This window comes from Gossypium hirsutum, chromosome D03 (genome assembly GCF_007990345.1).
Source record: "Gossypium hirsutum isolate 1008001.06 chromosome D03, Gossypium_hirsutum_v2.1, whole genome shotgun sequence".
In the NCBI taxonomy this organism is placed as follows: Eukaryota; Viridiplantae; Streptophyta; class Magnoliopsida; order Malvales; family Malvaceae; genus Gossypium; species Gossypium hirsutum.
The window spans coordinates 53891951-53916805 of record NC_053439.1 but is presented as its reverse complement, the minus strand read 5'-3'; the positions used below and the strand labels follow the sequence as shown (position 1 = coordinate 53916805).

Genomic DNA, 24855 nt, shown 5'->3' with positions numbered 1-24855 from the left:
GTACAATATTTTGTGACAATCAGAGTGTCATCTTCCTTACAAAAGATCAAATGTTTCATGAGAGAACAAAACACGTTGATGTTTGGTATCATTTTGTTCTTGATATTATTGCTCGTGGTGATATTGTTGTGAGCAAAATTAGTACTCATGAAAATCCTACAGATATGATGACTAAGTCACTTCCTATAACCAAGTTTGAGCATTGCTTAGACTTGTGTTCGTTGTTGAAGTTAAACCCTTAAGGGGTTTTATAGAAGAGGTGGAGAACTTGTTCGTTGAGAGTTCGCGATGAAGAACTTGTTCATTGAGAATTCGTGTCAATGTGGAGATTGTTAGAATTAAGTGACCCGAATCCTTATTTAAATAAAATACATTGGTAAAATAAAATAAAAGTAAAATTCATATAGAACTACAAATTTTTTATTTTATTTTAGAATAAGGTTTTTTAAACCTTATTAAGCTTCATCTATTTGATATTGATTAGAATAAGGTGTTTCAATCTTATTACACTCCTATTAGAATATGATTTTACAAGCTTATAAATAGACATAGTTTACTCCTCATGTAATCATTCGAATTTGACATACTGAATTATCTTCTCCTCTGCCCGTAATTTTTTTTTCTGAAAGGGTTTTCACGTAAAATCTATGTGTTCTTTATTTTTCTCTCTTTTTTTCTTTACGATACATTGTCATTACCGAGGTTCTATTTTTTCAAAAAGCCTCGTAGGCTTAATAGTTTTGGACATTGTTGATCGTGCTAATAACAATCCAGACATGAAAGATGTTTTAATCCAAGCAGAAGGTAAACATAGTCATGTAATGAAGACCAATGACATTAATGTTATTCCTTCCATGAAGCAAGTAAATTTTGAACCAAACCTACACTTTTTGACAATGTCATACGGTTCCTAAAAGGTTAGAAAACAAATATCTCGACCAAAATACGTGATGCTTTTCTAGTGGTGGCTGCACTGGTTGCAACAGCCACTTTACAAGCAGTTCTCAACGGCCATCGAGAGGGCTTCGACAGGTTGACAATAGCGACAGTGATTCACTTTCGTTCAGCATGGTGGGGAAGGTGGTGATAAAAGAATGGTTATTCATAATTTTCTCCATTCTTAATGATACTTCATTTTGGGTGACAATCATAACCATTTATCTTTTACTCCCAAATGGGTTCTATGGTCAGCTATTAACTCTAGCCTTAATTCTCTTCTCTATTACCTATTTGTTCTGCTCAACAATCATATCACCAAGCCTCATTTGTGCCATTGTTAATTTTAGCTTTTTCATGATAGATGTTAACATCCATTAATTGATGAATGATCCTTGGCAATATGTGTTTGCTCAAATGTCAATAAGTGGGTAGTCATTGTGATATGCTTGAAAATTATCATTTCCAAATACTTGGCTATTTACGGTTTAGGATAGAACATAGAAGACTATTTGTTTTGGTGCTTTGTGATAAACTAACAAATTCAATTGCTTGTTTACATGTTTTAAAATTAAGGGGTTCTGTTGAAAATTAAGTGAAACTTAACAGTCACTAGTGTTGACCTCAATTAATATTTTTCTTAAATTTTAATCATATTACATTATCTTTTAAAAAAACAAAATTCCACAAACTCAAATATTGTAGAAGACATCAAGCTCATGGTTACATGTTATCCAGATCACTTAATTACACCGTGAACTTGACACTATCAATTACAGCAATTATATCATAATACAGATCCTAATTTTAAGGGCACAAGAAAAACTTGAAGGCGTTCATACGAGCACATGAAGAACTACTTTCGTACAAACATATATTAATAAATATTATTAAAATATTTGATACGTCCCAGAATCCGATGAGGAATGAGCATTGGATGATCGACTATGCGATGAATGAGCGAATTCGGTCGACTCATGTCCCCGATGGTCGTGTTGTTTTGCGTCATATCATTCCCAACATTAATCTTTCTATGAATGTAAAATTGATAAAACTTAAGATTTCATGATGTTTATATTCCAGAAAATGGAAAGATTTTCAAGACAATGCTTTGGGTTTCTAAAATTATTATTTTAGAATTTTTTAATTTTTTTAAATATAAATTTTAGAATTTTTATAAATTATTTTGTATTTTTTGTTGAGAAAGAGACAAATTTACTTATTTTCAAAATTAATAGAGAGCAAATGAGTATTTACATTAATCTGTTATTCAAATAATAAAATTCAACTCGACTCAAATTTGAAATTCGAACTAGTTATTCGAGTTAATTTGAATAACTCAAACAACGATTCGATTAAGTCAAAACTCTATTTCTTTCTCCATTTTTTCGAATCAAATCGAGTTTTTTTACCTCTATAGAACACTTGTCAACTTCCTAATTCTACTTGTGGAGTCTAAAACTTCCATTGTCAGTGTATCAAATAATTTCTCACAGTAAAATATTAAAAAATTAAATATTTTTAAAAAAGAGAGAAACATAAGATATAAATTTTTTAAGATTGGTTGTGGAATAAAAAAAGTATATTGTTAGGACTCGATTAATAAGCAACACCAATTAAATTAATCATTTAACTACATAAAATAAAAAATATTATTTTATTATAAAATTATTAAAAAACTAATAAAATTTTATACAACACAAATTACATAAAATAATATTTACTACATAAAATTAATATATTTTATAATATTTTATTTAAAAAGAAGCTGAAACTATCGAGATTTCCTTAAAATTTTTCAAAGCATATATTTTGTACTTTTGTTTATTAATTTTTATTATATTTAGATAACTTGCAACAATAAAAGCTTTTTTGTTGATCAAATCCCAAGAGTACCTTTTGGCATATGACAATTTCAGCCATGGTAACCGAGAGGTTCCGAAGGTATAAATGCACTGAGTGAAAGTCGATATTTCCTCACAATTGTAAAATTACAAGACAGTCGTTCACTTCTTTATTTTCTACTCTACATCCTATGTATAATGTCTTGTATAGGCAAGCCAAAATGGCAAAGCTCAACCATATGCACTAGTCGTCTGAAAATTTTATAACAACGGCATATATATGGTATGAACTAAGTTGCAAGTTTTTCTTTCCATATGCACACCTTTGATCAAGCGTGGAATGTACACTCGAGCATGGCAATAAATATCAATAGGCATTGGTTTCTCCAAGAGACGCTCAAAATGCTTCTTCAACTAGTTCAACTTCACCTGAAACCTTTTGAAATCAGATGGAAGATCATACCTTATCTGAATGTTTCCTAAAGGATTTGCCTCGATTGTGCTTAGATTTGTCAATTATAGGCTGCTTCTCCATTGGAAGTCTTGTCAGCACCACTACATCTTCTAGCATTATTGTCGCTTCGTTGCATGAGAGATAAAACGTATGGATCTTTAATCTCCATTGTTCAATTAAAGTGAATAAGAATGTTGGAGCATAAGCAACCCTCCCAATTTGCCTTTCATGATAGAAATCGACATCCATTAATTGATGAATGATTCTCGGCAATATATCTTCGCTCAAATGTCAATAAGTGGGTAGCCGTTGTGATATGCTTGAAAATTATCTTTTTCTAATACTTAGCTATTTAGGATTTAGGATAGAATTTTAAGTGAAACTCAACATTCATTAGTGTCGATTTTAATTTATATTTTTCTTAAATTTTAATCAAATTATATTTTCTTTATAAAAAAAATTGTCCACAAGTCAGACATTGTAGAGGATATCAAGTTCATGGTTCTTCAAAATTAAAAAATTACACCATGAACTCCACACTATCAATTAAAAGTAATTATATCATGATCCTAATTTTAAGGGCACATGAACAACTTGAAGGCGTTCATACGAACTCAACACCAAAAGCATATATTAATAAATAATATTAAAATATTTGAAAAAATATTAAAGGCGGAATCAACGTTTACAACGTTGTGTGATATTATTTATATATTTAAAAAAAACATAAACAAATAAAAAAAACAGTTGTTCTCATCACTATATAAACCCTACAATGCTTAGTAAACACATCACACATCAAACATCAAAAAATAGTAATACTTTCATATATTCGACAATGGCTCGCCCTACCCCAGCCTCATCGATGAGGAATGAGCATTGGATGTTCGACGATGCGATGAATGAGCGAATTCGGTCGACTCATGCCCCCGATGGTCGTGTTGTTGATGTTACACAAGTTCTTCAAGTCACTCGCAATGTTTTGCGTCATATCATTCCCAACATTAATCTTTCTATGAATGTAAACTTTGATAAACTTAAGATTTCATGATGTTTATATTCCAGAAAATGGAAAGATTTTCAAAGACAATGCTTTGGGTTTGTTTTGTCTTGTAGGGGCACATCGATGCATCCGACGATCAGACCAACTTGTCTGCCGTTGATGGCGCGCTTGATGCATTACACAAAATCTGCTGCGAGGTTATTCGGCTGTTTTATTTTGCTTTCGGAATCTCGATCATTTTTGAAACCGAAAAATAACGATCGTAACCTAAGTTGATATTTTGTAGCTATCATGCAAGTGTTCTAGAGGAGGTGATGCCCATGCAACAACAATGGCGATCTTCAACATGCTTTCAAGCTATTCATGGGGTGCAAAAGTGGTGCTAACATTAGCGGCTTTTGCAGTGAATTTCGGGGAGTTTTGGCTGATCGCTCAGCTTTGCACTTCCAACCCGTTGGCCAAATCAGTGGCTCTCCTCAAGCAACCCGACATTTCAGAGCACTCCCAAACACTGAAATCCCACTTTGATGCACTCAGCAAGCTCATCAATGCAATGTTCGATGTAACCAAGTGCATTGTTGAGCTTACTCAGCTACATTCTTCGAAGTATATTTCCATCGGTGAGCCACCATTGTCGACCGCCATGGCTCATATCCACACTGCTACTTACTGGATCATTGCGAGTGTCGTCGCTTGTACTGGACAGATTACAGGCCTTATAGGGATGAGACATGTGTGAGTCATGAACTTTCTATTTGCTCAATCAGACAATATGACGACATTCAATTTACCAACAATTAAATCTTTTGTTTGAATCATTTCAGGTTCCCTATACCGACTTTGGAGGCATGGGAGCTATCAAGCTTGGCACATAAAGTTAGCAGCATACATGAACACCTTCAAAGTGGATTACGTCTTTGTTATGAGCGTATTGGTGAGTCCATCCTTGACGACAAATATAGAAATATAAATCCTATATATATACATTTATAAAAAGCTGAGTATGATTGTAATGAGATGCAGATGAGAAGAAGCTAATGGAAGCTTTTGAACACTTCAAGCGTACCATTGAAACACCTCAAGTGGACAACTTGAAGATTCTCCAAAACATCTTTGGCAAGGAAGAGAATCTCTTGAATCCGGACAGGGCCGAGGTCTGTTTAATTCCATGTTCCAAGTTTCAACCATGTTTTAAATTTCGTTGGATCGTATGTTAACGTTGCTGGTACAATTTAACAGGTTTGTATCAATGTCTTGAGAAGAAAGCATGTTTTATTGCTCATTTCAGATCTTTATATCTCCCAAGAGGAGATTCGGGTTCTTGAAGATGTTTACAAAGAAAGGGTATCATCTGGGCTTAACTATGAGATCATATGGCTCCCAATTGTGGACAGAACAACTTGGAATGATGATTATGATCAGGAAAAGTTTTCGAAACTGCAATCAATTATGTCGTGGTATACTGTGAGCCAACATGTTGCCATTGAACCAGCAGTGATTAAATACATAAGGGGAGAATGGGGTTTCGTTAAGAAACCAATTGCGGTGACATTGAGCCCACAAGGAAAGGTTTTATGCCCAAATGCACTCAACATGATGTGGATATGGGGAAATTCAGCTTTCCCGTTTAGCAGTGAAAAAGAAGAAAGTTTTTGGAAAGCTACACCTTGGACACTTGACCTTCTCGTTGGTCGCCTTGAACCAAACTTACCTACTTGGGTACATGAACATCCCCACATAACTTTAATATATATGTGTATATCAATTAATATGTTTTATTTATTTTTGGTTTTGTGTTGTTATAATCAGGTGAGCCAACAGAAATTGGTTTGTTTCTATGGTGGTGTGAAAATGGAATGGATCGAAAGTTTCACTACCGCAACAAAAGCGGTTGCAGAGGCTCTCGGTATTGGCATAGAAATGGTTTATGTTGGAAAGAAAAATGCAAGTGAACGAGTGAAAAAGATTACTGGTTTAATCAGAGAGAAGGAACTTAGCCGTGCTTGGGAAGATAACAATGTGTGGTTCTTTTGGAACCTATTAGAGAGCATGTTGTACTCGAAAAACCAACATGGGAAGACCATTGAAAACGATGTTATAAAGCAAGAAGTGATGACGATGCTTGGATATGACAGCAGTAAAAATGGATGGGCTGTGTTCTACACCGGATCAGGTGGAATGGTGAAAGCCAATGGAGAGAAAGTGCTTAGCACCATGGACAAATTTGATGAATGGAAAAACCTTGCCAAGCAAATGGGTTTTGTTCCAGCACTTCGTGAGAAGTTGGAAGGGGCTATCCCGCGCCATCATTGCACTCGCCTTATCCTTCCGAGTAACGGTGGTAGAATTCCGGAGAGGGTGCAATGTGCTGAGTGTGGTCGTCCGATGGAGTTGAATTTCTTGTATCGCTGCTGTGCAGAGTGAGGTAAAGGAAGGGGAAAAAAGATGGTTTCGGGGAGGTTTGTTTGGTATTATGATATGATTATCATATCTAGAGTCGACATGTTTGCTAGGTTTTCTAATAATGCTTAGGGCTCTGTTAATATCCCACACTGGTTATTGAAGAGCCTTAGCTAATTTTATCTGATTGTTTGTGTTGCATTCGCAGTTTGCCTTGTAATACTACTTCCCTAAATAAAGAGTTCATTTGAGTTTATGGCTTGGATTTTTTTAAAATAATGAGTTAATTTCATAGTAGATCTCTAAATTATAATTTTTATTATGAATTAGTCTTCAAACTTTAAAATATACTAATTACGTTCTCAAAGTATCAAGATTGTATTAGTAAAGCCCTCCATTAAATGAAACATCATATCTTAAATGGCACAGTTTAAAATAAAAATTTTAAAGAAAAATGAATATTGTAAAAATACATGTTGTAGAAATATTAGTTTTGAGGTTTACAAAACTTTAACAAACGCTTTATCGTTCACTAATTTTTTTCTTTTTTACTTTATTTTCGTTTTAACTTTTAAAAGTTATGCAGTAATGTTTTAAGTCAAAAGATTATCAATTCCGAATAAGACTAGTTATGTAACCTACATAGTGCTACATCTGTAGCTTGCACTTCTTCCATAACTACCTCAACAAAATTTATAGTGGTAATCAAAAGTTCAACAAAATTAGTATAGTTAATTTATTTCATACCATCATTTGATTTTATTTTAGATTTATGGTAAATTGTTGACATTTTGAAGTTGCTGCAATGTGTCAATGGAAGTGTCACTTCCAGCACCACTGTGACAAAATAACAACTTGTCGTATTTGAAAGTTTGACAATTTATTTAAACAAATCTTTGGGTTGTGTTAATATTGTGGAATGATTCAAGTCTATCATCGAAGATTAATTCACGTGGAGAAACCTATCCCGAGGATCACATTTGATCAATTATATCAAATTCCTTGATCGGATCAAAACTTGAAAGCTCATCTACCAACAACCCACTTTGGTCGTTAATAGTATATTATATTTGGCTATTTTAACCACTATTTAGATGGAATTGTGATTGATCTTTGATATGTTAGCAAGTCTCGAAAATCTTTATATATATGAGAGAACTTGTATAGCTTGATAAACTTTTTTTTTTAAAAGAGCACTATTTGTTCAGTAAGGAACATTATTTGTGAGAACGTTACTATTTTCTGAATGGTTTTACAACCTAAATTCTCAAGGAGAAGAATTTAGTAGTGAGATATCAAGCCTTTGAGGTACAAAAATGAGAATTCTTCACTAGGGTATGTTAGAACTAGGACCATTGGTTGTGTTGATTTCAAATATACTACCTTCATCTCACTAAACTAGGCCCCGCAAACGTAGGAAAACTGAACTATATAAACAATTTAATTATCCTTTGCTTTAGTGTGGCTTAGACATTTAGTTTGTGTTATTCTATTTTTGGTTAAATTAATTGCTTGAGTATAAAATAAATCAATATGCCATTATTAATATTTGATTAGTATTTGTGCTATGAAAATTAGTTTTAGTCCATTGTATTTAGTGGGCTATTTTCTCTTTTAATAATTTTTTTTACTAGAAAAAAAATTACAAAAAATCCAAGTCATTTTTCTTAACTATCCAAATATTTTCTTTTAAGTAAAGTTTAAAATTTTAATATTCAAAATGTCCAAAATATTAAAATTGATCAAGTTGGAATGCAAACAAAATCCTCTAGAACCACATACTAAATGAACTATTAGCATAATTTAACCATAATAATCCTTTCTTCAATAAGGATCTGTTACCCATTGTAAACCCAATTGACTCCATACTTCATTCGCAAGACCACACTTCAGAATGGCATGCATGGCAGATTCTGGAGACAAACCACACCTTGGGCATAAAGGAGAAAGCTCAATTCGCCTATTGTATAGAATATAGGTAGTAGGGATCATATTGTGTAAAAGTCTCCAAATAGTGATTTTAATATTAGAAGGGATGTCTAGGAGCCATAATTTTTTGTAAACTGTACTGTAATCTTAGGAGCTTTCCTCTGTATTTTGATGGTCGAAGAGGAACCTATAACCACTACGGACAGAATACTCACCGGAGCTATCTCCCCTCCAAACAATTATGTCTTCATCAACCGAGCGGGATAGAAGGATACACTTGATGGCCTCAGCTTCTTCCACAGTAAACACACCAGTAATGACTTCCTCATTCCAGCTTTTTGAATTGTGATCTATTAAGTCTGCTACCATAGAAACTGTACTATTAACCACCATATTGCAGATTCCCACCCTCCCGCCCAAATAGGAAGCCAACTATCTCTCCATATCGAGATATTAGTACCCGAACCCACTTTTCATCCCACACCATCCTTCAAAACCTGCCTACTTGCGAAAATACTACGCCAAACATACGATAGATTTGTTCCCAAATGAGCGGACCAGAAACTTTATGCGGAAAACATTTAGCTTTAAAGATACAAGCAACTAACGAATCATGTTTAACTATAAACCGCCAACCCTGCTTTGCCAAAAGGGCAATATTGAACTTACAGTGGTCACGAAAACTCATTCCCCCTTGATCCTTAGGTTTACTTAATTCAGACCAACTACACCAATGCATAACTTTATGAGTAACGCTTTTCTGCCACCTAAACCTATTCATAATTCTTTCTAACTCATGACAAAGAGTTTTGGGAAGTAAAAAGGTCATAGAATAGATATGCAAAGGATTGGTGGTGGCTCCGTCTTTGTTTTAAAATAACAAGTCGATTTACTAAAAAGAGGTTTCGGCAAACTTTATGCAGGACAGAGCACAAACTAATAGGATGGAATTATGACACTGAGTCTGCCCCATTAATTTTTGGGATTAAAATTATCTTCGCGAAATTCACAATCTTCCAACGATATCCCTCTATTAAGAGCTTTAAGATAGAATTGAGTAACATCTCTACCAATTAAATGTCAAAATCATTGATAAAAAATTTCTAGGAAACCGTCATAACCCGGTGCCTTGGTCGACCCTAATTCCTTCACAGCGATTTTAATTTCTTCTTTAAACTCTGCCAATAAAAAATTATTCATATTCTGATCCACTCTAGAATCAACACCCTCGTAAATTTCATCAGCCTTGATATTCCCCAAACTGGTAAAAATATTCTTAAAGTATTGAATCGTAATTTCAACTTTTTCATCCTCATTCTCCTCTAAAGTCCCATCACCATGTCGGAATCCTTTAATATTATTCACTTTATGCCTATAATTAGAATATTAGTGTTACGGTCAACATACCTTAGCCAATTAGTTCTGGATCGTTGCCTCCAGTGTAGCTCCTCCTTATCAATTTCTAGATTCAACGTCAATTTGGCTTCTACAATTTCCTCAAGGACGTCATCATTCAAATCTACAGTGTACAACTCTTGTAAATGCCTTTTGATACGATTAACAGACTGAGTATTCTCCTTTTTCCTGTTAAAAGCCCATTTCATCAAGCCCTTACCCATAAACAAAAAATGTTCAGGGATACTTCAGTGGTTTGAGTCATTCCATAAATTCAAAACCATAACCTCACAAGATTCCTCCAAAAGCCACTCCGTTTCAAATTTAAAAGTTAAAGCCATATCAACCTTTTTATCCTTTCGATTAATAGCCAAAGTATCCAATAGCAGTGGGCAGTGATCCGAACAGGAACTATTCAGATGTGAAATAACATAGTTGGGAAAAGCATTAAACTAATTGTCACTAGCGACTCCTTTGTCCAACCGCTCACGTATATTATTGGAAGCAAAATTTCCCCTGTCCCATGTGTACCACCTCCCTTTGATGCCCAAATCAGTTAGGCTATAATGCTCCAATGCTTCTCGAAAATCCCTCATTGAACGTTCTTTTTTAAGCCTCCCTCCTTGCTTCTCTTGATTAGATAAATCTCATTGAAATGGCCCATAACCACTCAAGGGCCATTAAAATTCTGACGAAGTCATTTTAATAATTCCCACAATTCAGCTCTCCTTATTCCCTCGGGGGCTTCGTAAAAACTAGTGAAGCACCAACTCAACTCCCCCTCAGAATATGTAGGCATTACATCAATACAAATTGCGCAATAAGCTCGAAGAACAACGTCAAAACCATCTTTCCAGCCTAAGCTAAGACCGCCGTTAGTTCCAACAAAAAGGACATCAATTCTAGTACCATAACTAAATTTCCGTATTATTTTCTTTATTTTCCTAGCATCCACTTTAGGTTCAATGAGACAAAAATAACATGGGGACTATTTTCCTTTAGCCAATGCTAAATTCTACGAATGAACCATGGATTCCCCAGCCCATGGACGTTCCAACAAAGTAGTTTCATAATGCCCGGCTGACCTTCCCCGCAGGTTCAGCCGTTGAGAAAGTCAAACCTTTCTCGTTACCAAGCCCAATCAACTTGCTCAAATCAGTACTTTTTAGCCCACTTCCCTCATTGAAAAGCCTAGGCTTTTTTTTGTCCATCTACCACGTTTATGGGTTGTTCCTTATTCAAAACACTCCCCATCATCACATCAATTAATTCCTCATCCATAAAAAGGAGTTTTGACTTTCCTATAAGATTTATACCCAGATTTTTGCCAGCATGTCACATAAAATCTGCATAATTAGCATTCAAATCTGCTTTGCCCTTATCCGCATTAGAATCACCAAAATTACCTCCCCAATTTTCTCCTGGTTTCCGCAAACCAGACACTGCCGTCGATCATTGGCTTCTTTGCCACCGCCTTAAAGGAAATATCCCACCCTAGAGGCAACTCTTTGCTTCCTTTGACCATACGAATGGGATAAAAACGTTCTCCATGGCCAAGTCTCCCACATAAGAAGCAAAATGTTGTCAATATTTCATATTTAAAAGTGGTAAATATTTCTTTTGTCTTTCCAATGATGAGTTTTTTCTTTCACTTTAAAGGGTTTTGAATATCCACCATTACCCGAATTCGGATTAAATTTCTCAGACCCACAGCCACAGACTTCTCATCATACTCCACAAACTCACCAATAAAATCACCAAACTGTTTTGCTATTGATTCTGAATACATAACACTGGGAAGGTTGTGAACTTGCACCCAAAATCCTACTTTCAGTAACGGAGTCTCAAGAGGATCCATACCATTCGATAGAACTGCAAAAACTGACAACTGATTGTTGAAGGTCCATGGTGACCCATTCACAATAAAAACAAAAAAGGAATATGTTCTCCCTTATATCGGTATTAGTAACACCACCAAGAAGGTGCCATAGATTAGCCAACACCGTCTTCATTGATTGAAAATTGAATGTAGTAGCAGCGAGAAAACAACCCACAAAACACAGATCTATGTTCTCCTCTAGCGATTCCGGATCCTAATCAATCTCTCAACCCTCTCCTTTCCCATTTCCTTCAACATCTTCCAGTCGTAAATCAGCCAAATCCGCTTCCATCATTCATTTAGATACTTACAATAGAAAAAAACCTAACACTCAAAAAAAAAGAAGAAAAAATGTCATCGAAAAGCATAAAAAAAAAAGGCTACCGAAGAGCATACTTAATCCCTATGAAACATCAGATCTTATATGGCACAGTTTAAAATAAATTTTTTTAAGAAAAACTAATATTGTAAAAATAGATGTTGCAGAAATATTAGTTTCGAGGTTTACAAAACTTTAACAAACACTTTATCATTCACTCTTTTTTTTTTTTCTTTTCTACTTTATTCAAGTTTTAACTTTTAAAAGTTATGCAGTAATGTTTTAAGTCAAAAAATTATCAATTCCGAATAAGACTAGTTATGTAACCTACGTAGTGCTACAACTGTGCCTCGCACTTCTACCATAACTACATCAACAAAATTTATAGTGGCAATCAAAAGTTCAACAAAATTAGTATAGTTAATTTATTTCATACCATCATTTGATTTTATTTTAGATTTATGACAAATTGTTGACATATTTTGAAGTTGCTGCAATGTGTCAATGGAAGTGTCACTTCCAGCACCACTGTGACAAAATAACAATTTGTCGTATTTGAAAGTTTGACAATTTATTTAAACAAATCTTTGGGTTGTGTTAATATTGTGGAATGATTCAAGTCCATCATTGAAGATTAATTCACGTGGAGAAACCTATCCCCGGGGATCACATTTGATCAATTATATCAAATTCCTTGATCGGATCAAAACTTGAAAGCTTATCTACCAACAATCAAATTTGGTCGTTAATAGTATATTATATTTGGTTATTTTAACTACTATTTAGATGGGATTGTGATTGATCTTTGATATGTTAGCAAATCTCGAAAATCTTTATATATTTGAGAGAACATGTATAGCTTGATAAACTTTTTTAAAAAATAGCACTATTTGTTCAGTAAGGAACATTATTTGTGAGAAATTAACCATTTTGTGAACAGTTTTACAACCTAAATTCTCAAGGAGAAGAATTTAGTAGTGAGAGATCAAGCCATTGAGGTACAAAAGTGAGGATTCTTCACTGGGGTATGTTAAAACTAGGATCATTGGTTGTATTGATTTCAAAGATAGTAGATTCATCTCGCTGAACTAGACTCCGCAAACGTAAGAAAACTGAATTGTATAAACAATTTAACTAATCCTTGTTTTAGTGTGGCTTAGAAATTTAGTTTGTGTTATTCTATTTTTGGTTAAATTAATTGCTTGAGTATAAAATAAATCAATATGCCATTATTTATATTTGATTAGTATTTGTGATATGAAAATTAGTTTTAGTCCACTGTCTTTATTGGGCTATTCTCTCTTTTAATAAATTTTTTACTATTGGCTGAGAAAAAAAATCACAAAAAATCCAATTCATTTTTCTTAACTATCCAAATATTGTCTTTTAAGTAAAGTTTGAAATTTTAATATTCAAAATGTCCAAAATATTAAAATTGGTCAAGTTGGAATGAAGACCAAATTCACTAGAACCACATACTACGTGAACTATTAGCATACTTTAACCATAATAATCCTTTCTTCAATAGAAATTAAGAGTAAGATAATTATTTGATACGAGTCTCAATCCTCAATTTCAGGCCCATGGGACTTACACTATCTCAAGGCCCAACAGTAAGGTTGAAGGTCAAGTAAATCAAACTAAGATCCGATCAAAGTGAGTATATGAGGATGAATCTTTTCAAGAAAACGAGGAATGAAACATGCACGGAATGGGTGAAATGTATTAAAGTCAATTCAACCAAGTTATCAATTTTCAAGATGAAATGATTAGTCAACTTGAGACAAATTTTTGGATGGGATCCAGGCACTTTTGGATTAAGATGTCTGCATAGCATTCGAATATCTATCTCTTATTTTCGAAACGCATTTTGAACCACTCGATTTCGAATTTAGGAACTCAAGTTATGACCGCTTTAGTGAAGACTGTGCGAGTAGAATTTCTGGACGGGATTATTACGGAAACTTCAAGTTTTGGGCTTTTATTCGAGTTTAAATTATATTAGGTTCGGATTTTAGGCTTAATTTTTATTATATATGAGCCGAATATTGTATTTATTAACTCTTATTATTTTTCTTATTTTCTTATTCCGAATTTTTTATAAATATTAAGTATTGTAAGTTATTTAGGAATTATATATGAACAAAAAAGTTTAAGTTTAAAACACTTATTGTTTAGGTTAATTAGAGTTCTAGTATACTTAAGAATTTTATTTAGATTTATTTAGCTACCTTATATAAAAGCCTTTGCATTGTACGTAATTCAATCAATTCATCATTATTCAACAACTTCTCTTTTCAGTTCACAAATTCTCTTTTAGTTTTTCTTTTCAAGAATTTTTCTTTAGTTTTCTTTTAGAAGGGTTTTAAGTTTTAGATTGTGGGATTATCTTCAAACTTCTTCTTGCAAAGGTTTTTTTTTCTTAAAGGGGAAATTAGAGCCGCTTAAAGACGATTGTGGATTCTTCTTGTTCCAAGGCTCTTTAGGACTTCTATAGGCTGTTCAATCTATCTTTTTCATCTATTTTCTTTATTATTTTCTTTATTGTTCTAATATTTAATTTATTATTCTATTTTATTTATCGTAATTATTCTATTTTAATTGTTTTACTTTAATTTTTGATTCGTTTGCGTTTTAGGTTGTGTTAAAATCTAAATTTCTTTTCGAAAGTTTAAAGTACTAAATTAAATCTGCGACTTGGACAAACTTACGATCCTCTTCTACACTCATCCGTATCATCATAGCTAAATTCCATCGTGCACGTTGAGAAATTGTTACTAAAGTGTAACATTGACGTGAATGCAAAAAGCCTAGTAGGCTTAATAGTTCTGGACATTGTTGATCGTGCTAATAATAATCCAGACATGAAAGATGCTTTAATCCAAGCAGAAGGTAAACATAGTCATGTAATGAAGACCAATGACATTAATGTTATTCCTTCCATGAAGCAAGTAAATTTTGAACCAAATCTACACTTTTTGACAGTGTCATACGGTTCCTAAAAGGTTAGAAAACAAATATCTCGACCAAAACACGTGATGCTTTTCTAGTGGTGGCTGCACTGGTTGCAACAGCCAACAGCCACTTTGCAGGCGGTTCTCAACGGCCATCGGGAGGGCTTCGACAGGTTGACAATAGCGACAGTGATTCACTTCCGTTCAGCATGGTGGGGAAGGTGGTGATAAAAGAATGGTTATTCATAATTTTCTCTATTCTTAATGATACTTCATTTTGGGTGACAATCATAACCATTTATCTTTTACTCCCAAATGGGTTCTATGGTCAGCTATTAACTCTACCCTTAATTCTCTTCTCTATTACCTATTTGTTCTGCTCCACAATCATATCACCAAGCCTCATTTGTGCCATTGTTAATTTTAGCTTTTTCATGATAGGTATTAACATCCATTAATTGATGAATGATCCTCGGCACTATGTCTTTGCTCAAATGTCAATAAGTGGGTATGCTTGAAAATTATCATTTCCGAATACTTGGCTATTTAAGGTTTAGGATAGAACATAGGAGACTATTTGTTTTGGTGTTTTGTGATAAACTAACAAATTCAATTGCTTGTTTACATGTTTTAAAATTAAGGGGTTCCGTTAGAAATTTTAAGCGAAACTTAACATTCATTAGTGTCGACCTCAATTTATATTTTTCTTAAATTTTAATCATATTACATTATCTTTTAAAAAAAAATTTCCACAAACTTCATGGTTTTTTTTTTTTTTGAATAATAAACTGGGGTATTATAATATATAAAAGAAAACACAAGAAAACAACCCATAACATTGCTGGGCTGGTCTAAAAACAAAGGCATAGTCTGCAAATTAAAACAACCCATAAACCAACCGACTAAAATGTTCAGACTTTAAAAAACCTAATTAAATAACAAATAAAATAAAAGAAGCATAAAAACCAACCGTCATTTCCCCAGTCACTTCAAACAGCCTGTATCCATTACTCTTCTAGACTTTTCATTTCAAAAGAACATCAGGTCTTTTTCAAAAAGATAGCAACAACTTCCAAGAAATCTCCTTCTTTGCTTTCTTTTACCGTTTCATTTTTTCTTCCTCGTCTCTCTTCAATCTGGATTTTGTGCTCGTCTTTCTTCTGGAACTATCAGGTATACCTCTTCCCCTTTTGTAAGTGCATCTTTTGCGAGAATATGAGCTTGGCCATTTTCTGTTCTTTGAATAAATCTGAAAGCAATTTCCTGAAAACGAGATCTATTACTCTGAATATCATGAATAATCGCCCCGATAACAGATTTGTCCCTTGTTGTTGATTGACATTTGTGAATAACTGTTTTCGAATCCCCCATAATCGTGACTGATTCTATCCCCATGCTGATACCTAACTTGGTTGCCTCCAAACATGCATATGCTTCTGCAACAAACGGAGATGAAATGTTGAAGTGCAAAGTTGACTTTGAGGCTCTGATCGCACCATCTTGATCCCGAACAACCATTCCTGACGCCGATCACTTAAAAATTAAATATTACACCGTGGACTTGACACTATCAATTACAGCAATTATATCATAATACAGATCCTAATTTTAAGGGCACGAGAAAAACTTGAAGGCGTCCATACGAACACATGAAGGACTACTTTCGTACAAACATATATTAATAAATAATATTAAAATATTTGATACGTCCCCGAATTCGATGAGGAATGAGCAGTGGCTGTTCGACGATGCGATGAATGAGCGAATTCGGTCGACTCATATCCCCAATGGTCGTTTTGTTTTGCGTCATATCATTCCCAACATTAATCTTTCTATGAATGTAAACTTTGATAAACTTAAGATTTCATGATGTTTATTTTCCAGAAAATGGAAAGATTTTCAAAGCAATGCTTTGGGTTTCTAAAATTATTATTTTAGGAAAAAAATTTAAAAATAAATTTCTTTATATATTTTTTAGAATCTTTTAAAAATATAAATTTTAGAATTTTTATAAATTATTTTGTAATTTTTTTTGAGAAAGAGACCAGTTTACTTATTTTCAAAGTTGACAGGGACCAAATGAGTATTTACACTAATCTGTTATTCAAATAGTAAAATTCAACTCGACGCAAACTTGAAATTCGAACTAGTTATTCGAGTTGATTTGAATAACTCAAACAATGATTCGATTAAGTCAAAATCCTATTTTTTCGAATCAAATCGAGTTTTTCTCACCTCTACAGAACACTTGTCAACCTCTTGATTCTACTTGTGGAATCTAAAAACTTCATTGTCAGTGTACCAAATAATTTCCCACAGTAAAATTTTAAAAAATTAAATGTTTTTAAAACAAGAGAGGGACATAAGACAATTTTTTAAGATTGGTTGTGGAATAAATACTAACGTTATATTTATTATGTTTTAAAATAATTTGATTATTGATCATTTCTTATTTGGGTTAGGACTCGATTAATAAGTAACACCAATTAAATTAATCATTTAATTACATAAAATATAAAATATTATAAAAAACTAATAAAATTTTATACAACACAAATTACATAAAATAATATTTACTACATAAAATTAATATATTTTATAATATTTTATTTAAAAAGAAGCTGAAACTATCGAGATTTCCTTAAAATTTTTCAAAGCATATATTTTGTACTTTTGTTTATTAATTTTTATTATATTTAGATAACTTGCAACAATAAAAGCTTTTTTGTTGATCAAATCCCAAGAGTACCTTTTGGCATATGACAATTTCAGCCATGGTAACCGAGAGGTTCCGAAGGTATAAATGCACTGAGTGAAAGTCGATATTTCCTCACAATTGTAAAATTACAAGACAGTCGTTCACTTCTTTATTTTCTACTCTACATCCTATGTATAATGTCTTGTATAGGCAAGCCAAAATGGCAAAGCTCAACCATATGCACTAGTCGTCTGAAAATTTTATAACAACGGCATATATATGGTATGAACTAAGTTGCAATTTTTTCTTTCCATATGCACACCTTTGATCAAGCGTGGAATGTACACTCGAGCATGGCAATAAATATCAATAGGCATTGGTTTCTCCAAGAGACGCTCAAAATGCTTCTTCAACTAGTCCAACTTCACCTGAAACCTTTTGAAATCAGATGGAAGATCATACCTTATCTGAATGTTTCCTAAAGGATTTGCCTCGATTGTGCTTAGATTTGTCAATTATAGGCTGCTTCTCCATTGGAAGTCTTGTCAGCACCACTACATCTTCTAGCATTATTGTCGCTTCGTTGCATGAGAGATAAAACGTATGGATCTTTAATCTCCATTGTTCAATTAAAGTGAATAAGAATGTTGGAGCATAAGCAACCCTCCCAATTTGCCTTTCATGATAGAAATCGACATCCATTAATTGATGAATGATTCTCGGCAATATATCTTCGCTCAAATGTCAATAAGTGGGTAGCCGTTGTGATATGCTTGAAAATTATCTTTTCTAATACTTAGCTATTTAGGATTTAGGATAGAATTTTAAGTGAAACTCAACATTCATTAGTGTCGATTTTAATTTATATTTTTCTTAAATTTTAATCAAATTATATTTTCTTTATAAAAAAAATTGTCCACAAGTCAGACATTGTAGAGGATATCAAGTTCATGGTTCTTCAAAATTAAAAAATTACACCATGAACTCCACACTATCAATTAAAAGTAATTATATCATGATCCTAATTTTAAGGGCACATGAACAACTTGAAGGCGTTCATACGAACTCAACACCAAAAGCATATATTAATAAATAATATTAAAATATTTGAAAAAATATTAAAGGCGGAATCAACGTTTACAACGTTGTGTGATATTATTTATATATTTAAAAAAAACATAAACAAATAAAAAAAACAGTTGTTCTCATCACTATATAAACCCTACAATGCTTAGTAAACACATCACACATCAAACATCAAAAAATAGTAATACTTTCATATATTCGACAATGGCTCGCCCTACCCCAGCCTCATCGATGAGGAATGAGCATTGGATGTTCGACGATGCGATGAATGAGCGAATTCGGTCGACTCATGCCCCCGATGGTCGTGTTGTTGATGTTACACAAGTTCTTCAAGTCACTCGCAATGTTTTGCGTCATATCATTCCCAACATTAATCTTTCTATGAATGTAAACTTTGATAAACTTAAGATTTCATGATGTTTATATTCCAGAAAATGGAAAGATTTTCAAAGACAATGCTTTGGGTTTGTTTTGTCTTGTAGGGGCACATCGATGCATCCGACGATCAGACCAACTTGTCTGCCGTTGATGGCGCGCTTGATGCATTACACAAAATCTGCTGCGAGGTTATTCGGCTGTTTTATTTTGCTTTCGGAATCTCGATCATTTTTGAAACCGAAAAATAACGATCGTAACCTAAGTTGATATTTTGTAGCTATCATGCAAGTGTTCTAGAGGAGGTGATGCCCATGCAACAACAATGGCGATCTTCAACATGCTTTCAAGCTATTCATGGGGTGCAAAAGTGGTGCTAACATTAGCGGCTTTTGCAGTGAATTTCGGGGAGTTTTGGCTGATCGCTCAGCTTTGCACTTCCAACCCGTTGGCCAAATCAGTGGCTCTCCTCAAGCAACCCGACATTTCAGAGCACTCCCAAACACTGAAATCCCACTTTGATGCACTCAGCAAGCTCATCAATGCAATGTTCGATGTAACCAAGTGCATTGTTGAGCTTACTCAGCTACATTCTTCGAAGTATATTTCCATCGGTGAGCCACCATTGTCGACCGCCATGGCTCATATCCACACTGCTACTTACTGGATCATTGCGAGTGTCGTCGCTTGTACTGGACAGATTACAGGCCTTATAGGGATGAGACATGTGTGAGTCATGAACTTTCTATTTGCTCAATCAGACAATATGACGACATTCAATTTACCAACAATTAAATCTTTTGTTTGAATCATTTCAGGTTCCCTATACCGACTTTGGAGGCATGGGAGCTATCAAGCTTGGCACATAAAGTTAGCAGCATACATGAACACCTTCAAAGTGGATTACGTCTTTGTTATGAGCGTATTGGTGAGTCCATCCTTGACGACAAATATAGAAATATAAATCCTATATATATACATTTATAAAAAGCTGAGTATGATTGTAATGAGATGCAGATGAGAAGAAGCTAATGGAAGCTTTTGAACACTTCAAGCGTACCATTGAAACACCTCAAGTGGACAACTTGAAGATTCTCCAAAACATCTTTGGCAAGGAAGAGAATCTCTTGAATCCGGACAGGGCCGAGGTCTGTTTAATTCCATGTTCCAAGTTTCAACCATGTTTTAAATTTCGTTGGATCGTATGTTAACGTTGCTGGTACAATTTAACAGGTTTGTATCAATGTCTTGAGAAGAAAGCATGTTTTATTGCTCATTTCAGATCTTTATATCTCCCAAGAGGAGATTCGGGTTCTTGAAGATGTTTACAAAGAAAGGGTATCATCTGGGCTTAACTATGAGATCATATGGCTCCCAATTGTGGACAGAACAACTTGGAATGATGATTATGATCAGGAAAAGTTTTCGAAACTGCAATCAATTATGTCGTGGTATACTGTGAGCCAACATGTTGCCATTGAACCAGCAGTGATTAAATACATAAGGGGAGAATGGGGTTTCGTTAAGAAACCAATTGCGGTGACATTGAGCCCACAAGGAAAGGTTTTATGCCCAAATGCACTCAACATGATGTGGATATGGGGAAATTCAGCTTTCCCGTTTAGCAGTGAAAAAGAAGAAAGTTTTTGGAAAGCTACACCTTGGACACTTGACCTTCTCGTTGGTCGCCTTGAACCAAACTTACCTACTTGGGTACATGAACATCCCCACATAACTTTAATATATATGTGTATATCAATTAATATGTTTTATTTATTTTTGGTTTTGTGTTGTTATAATCAGGTGAGCCAACAGAAATTGGTTTGTTTCTATGGTGGTGTGAAAATGGAATGGATCGAAAGTTTCACTACCGCAACAAAAGCGGTTGCAGAGGCTCTCGGTATTGGCATAGAAATGGTTTATGTTGGAAAGAAAAATGCAAGTGAACGAGTGAAAAAGATTACTGGTTTAATCAGAGAGAAGGAACTTAGCCGTGCTTGGGAAGATAACAATGTGTGGTTCTTTTGGAACCTATTAGAGAGCATGTTGTACTCGAAAAACCAACATGGGAAGACCATTGAAAACGATGTTATAAAGCAAGAAGTGATGACGATGCTTGGATATGACAGCAGTAAAAATGGATGGGCTGTGTTCTACACCGGATCAGGTGGAATGGTGAAAGCCAATGGAGAGAAAGTGCTTAGCACCATGGACAAATTTGATGAATGGAAAAACCTTGCCAAGCAAATGGGTTTTGTTCCAGCACTTCGTGAGAAGTTGGAAGGGGTTATCCCGCGCCATCATTGCACTCGCCTTATCCTTCCGAGTAACGGTGGTAGAATTCCGGAGAGGGTGCAATGTGCTGAGTGTGGTCGTCCGATGGAGTTGAATTTCTTGTATCGCTGCTGTGCAGAGTGAGGTAAAGGAAGGGGAAAAAAGATGGTTTTGGGGAGGTTTGTTTGGTATTATGATATGATTATCATATCTAGAGTCGACATGTTTGCTAGGTTTTCTAATAATGCTTAGGGCTCTGTTAATATCCCACACTGGTTATTGAAGAGCCTTAGCTAATTTTATCTGATTGTTTGTGTTGCATTCGCAGTTTGCCTTGTAATACTACTTCCCTAAATAAAGAGTTCATTTGAGTTTATGGCTTGGATTTTTTTAAAATAATGAGTTAATTTCATAGTAGATCTCTAAATTATAATTTTTATTATGAATTAGTCTTCAAACTTTAAAATATACTAATTACATTCTCAAAGTATCAAGATTGTATTAGTAAAGCCCTCCATTAAATGAAACATCATATCTTAAATGGCACAGTTTAAAATAAAAATTTTAAACAAAAATGAATATTGTAAAAATACATGTTGTAGAAATATTAGTTTTGAGGTTTACAAAACTTTAACAAACGCTTTATCGTTCACTAATTTGACAAAAGATCTTGCCTTCCTGTATTGACAGTGAAGCAGGTTGAAGACACAAACATTGGCTCTCTCGGTTGTGATGGAGCTGGTTGAAGACAAAAGATCTTGTCTTCCTACATTGACAGCGAAGCAGGTCGAAGACACAAACCTTGCCTCTCTCGTTTGTGATGGAGCTGGTTGAAGACAAAAGATCTTGCCTTCCTGCATTGACAGTGAAGCAGGTCGAAGACACAGACCTTGCCTCTCTCAGTTGTGATGGAGCTGGTTGAAGACAACAGATCTTGCCTTCCTTCATTGACAGCGAAGCAGATCAAAGACACAAGCCTTGCCTCCCTCGGTTGTAGTGGAGCAGATTAAAGATGGTGAATCTTATCTTCCCAATACAGTGGAGAAGAAGATTTAAGCCATTGGTCCTATCACCCTAAGCAGTAGTGGAGTAGGTCAAAGACTGTAGATTCTGTCCCCCTAAGCAGTAGTGGAGCAGATCAACAATAACGAATCTTACCACAAACCTCACCCCCTGAAGCTACAATAGAGTGGATTGAAGCTACAAGTTTTTTCTTTTGGAAGTTACAGTGGAGTGGGTCGGCGCAACAAGACACAGTGGACTAGAATAAAGTTACTTGAAAAGAAGCGTCAAGAGAAGTCAATACTCGGCAAAGACTAGACAAAAATTGGTCTTTCTTAGTCTTTGCTCTGTTATCGTTACACAACAACGAGCAAAGATGGGTAGCTGTAAGAGCCCAATTTTTGACCCAGGGCCCAATAACAAATTTTAACCTAAAAACTACCTAGGCCCAACTAGCCTAACCCAATCCCGGAGCCCAAATGCAAAACCCATTACCCAAAAACAAATCAGAAAAAACAGTAACCCTAACCCTAGGTGCGCCGCACCTAGGGTCGGCCACTTGACCTGCCGCCACCGCCGCACGTCCCATCGGCGCCTGCACCGTTCAGCCACCTGCTCCACCTGCAAAAGAAAAAGAAACACGCAACAGCCAAGACAAAATATAATAAAAAATACAAATGGAAAATAGGAAGGGAGAATCGGCTATATAAGCCGAATATGAACTGTAACGGTGGGGTTTTTTTTTTCTTTTTGTTTTTTTCTTCCGATTTTTGTAACAAAATAGACATTAGCAGAAAGAAAAGCAATAAAAACAGATTCGAGGTTATTTACTTGCTCCTTTCGATCTTGTAAATATTGTTTCTTATATTCTATTTTCATTCACGCATATATATGTATATAAATAAATAAAGACAAAAAAATAAAAAGGGGTATCTTTCTTACAAAAGCCGCCGGAGGAGGGGAAGCCGAATGGTTTAGCCCCCATTTTCGCGTCTTTGGTCCGTTTTTCGCGAGTTTTGGCCTTAGATCTATACTCTAGGGATGTTAGGCTTCAAAAAGGGACCAAAAAGGTCCGATTTTGAGCCTCCGGCCGCCACACGCGGTGGCGTTTTGGCGGAGGTTCGCCGGAGCCCTAGACCGGCCCCTTGGCCGGAGAAAACGAGGGAGAAAGGGCTTGCTCTCTGTTTTTTTTTTTGAAAGAAAATGAAAAAATGGTTGTTTTGGCTTTTTTTTAAAATTTATACTAAACTTGAAACGGCGTCGTTTTACCCTTAGGGGTCAGGTGCCAAAACGACGTCGTTTTGGCCCTGACCCGCGCGGTGACCCGACCCAAGGGGAGGATCCGCGCGTTTTCTTTAGATGGGCTATTTGCGCGCTTAGTCCCTCCAATTTTAAAGCGCGTTGCAATTTAGTCCTTTTCACCATTTCCTTTTATTTTTAATCTAGCCCTATAATTTTAATTTTATTTCAATCTGGTCCACTACTGCGCCGCATTTTGAAGCGGTTGGGTTATTTACCCAATTGATCCCTTCCCTTTTGGCGCGCTTTGTAATTTAGTCCTTTTATTTTGAATTCGCCCAATTTCTTTTGTTTTATTTTGATTTAGTCCCTTTTATTTTATTTTTTCTTTTAATTTCGCCTTACATTTTCATTTTTATTTCGATTTAGTCCATATTTTAGAAATTTTATGTTATTATTATTATTTTAAATATTATTATTAGTTTACTATTATTATTATTATAGTTATTATTATTACTATTATTGTTAGTATTAATATTATTGTTATTTTCCTTATACTTTTCTTTCATAAATATTTATATACCTATTCATATATATTTTTTTATATTAAAACGAGTATATTTTTATGTGTATATATTATATTTCCCTTTTATATATGTATATATATATATATTTATATCTACATATGTATTTTCATATTATTATACATATCTATGTATGTATCTTTATTTTTATGAATAAATATTTATATTTTTATATTTGAATTTATATACACATTTATATATCTATATACATACCTTGTCTTCATAAATATATATATACACTTACGTATTCTTCATATTTTTAAATACATGTTCTATATATGTTCTTTATATATTCTATAATTCATATATGCACATATTTTTATACTCTATAGCTTAAAACTACCTATATACCTATACATATATCTCTTCGTTTTTTTATTGTATTTACTTTTTATTCATCCCATTTTCATTATTATGTTGAATGAATGTTTTAGTTTTATTCATTTTTATGCTTTGTTATTGTTTATGTTGTAGATTTAGCCTT

The 24855-nt window shown here is 34.2% G+C and overlaps 2 protein-coding genes across 2 annotated transcripts; both read left to right on the top strand.

Moving 5' to 3' along the window:
* Positions 1-4009: 4009 nt before the first annotated feature.
* Positions 4010-6893, top strand: LOC107932308 (protein SIEVE ELEMENT OCCLUSION B). The gene is made up of 7 exons (XM_016864282.2): positions 4010-4255; positions 4351-4434; positions 4524-4972; positions 5062-5171; positions 5261-5391; positions 5477-5956; positions 6047-6893. Exons 1-7 carry the CDS (start codon positions 4010-4012, stop codon positions 6659-6661), a joined length of 2115 nt encoding a protein of 704 aa, XP_016719771.2. The 3' UTR covers positions 6662-6893.
* Positions 6894-16675: 9782 nt separating this feature from the next.
* On the top strand, positions 16676-21922 carry LOC107932307 (protein SIEVE ELEMENT OCCLUSION B). Its single transcript, XM_016864281.2, has 7 exons — positions 16676-16953; positions 19380-19463; positions 19553-20001; positions 20091-20200; positions 20290-20420; positions 20506-20985; positions 21076-21922. Exons 1-7 carry the CDS (start codon positions 16834-16836, stop codon positions 21688-21690), a joined length of 1989 nt encoding a protein of 662 aa, XP_016719770.1. The 5' UTR covers positions 16676-16833; the 3' UTR covers positions 21691-21922.
* Positions 21923-24855: the final 2933 nt, after the last annotated feature.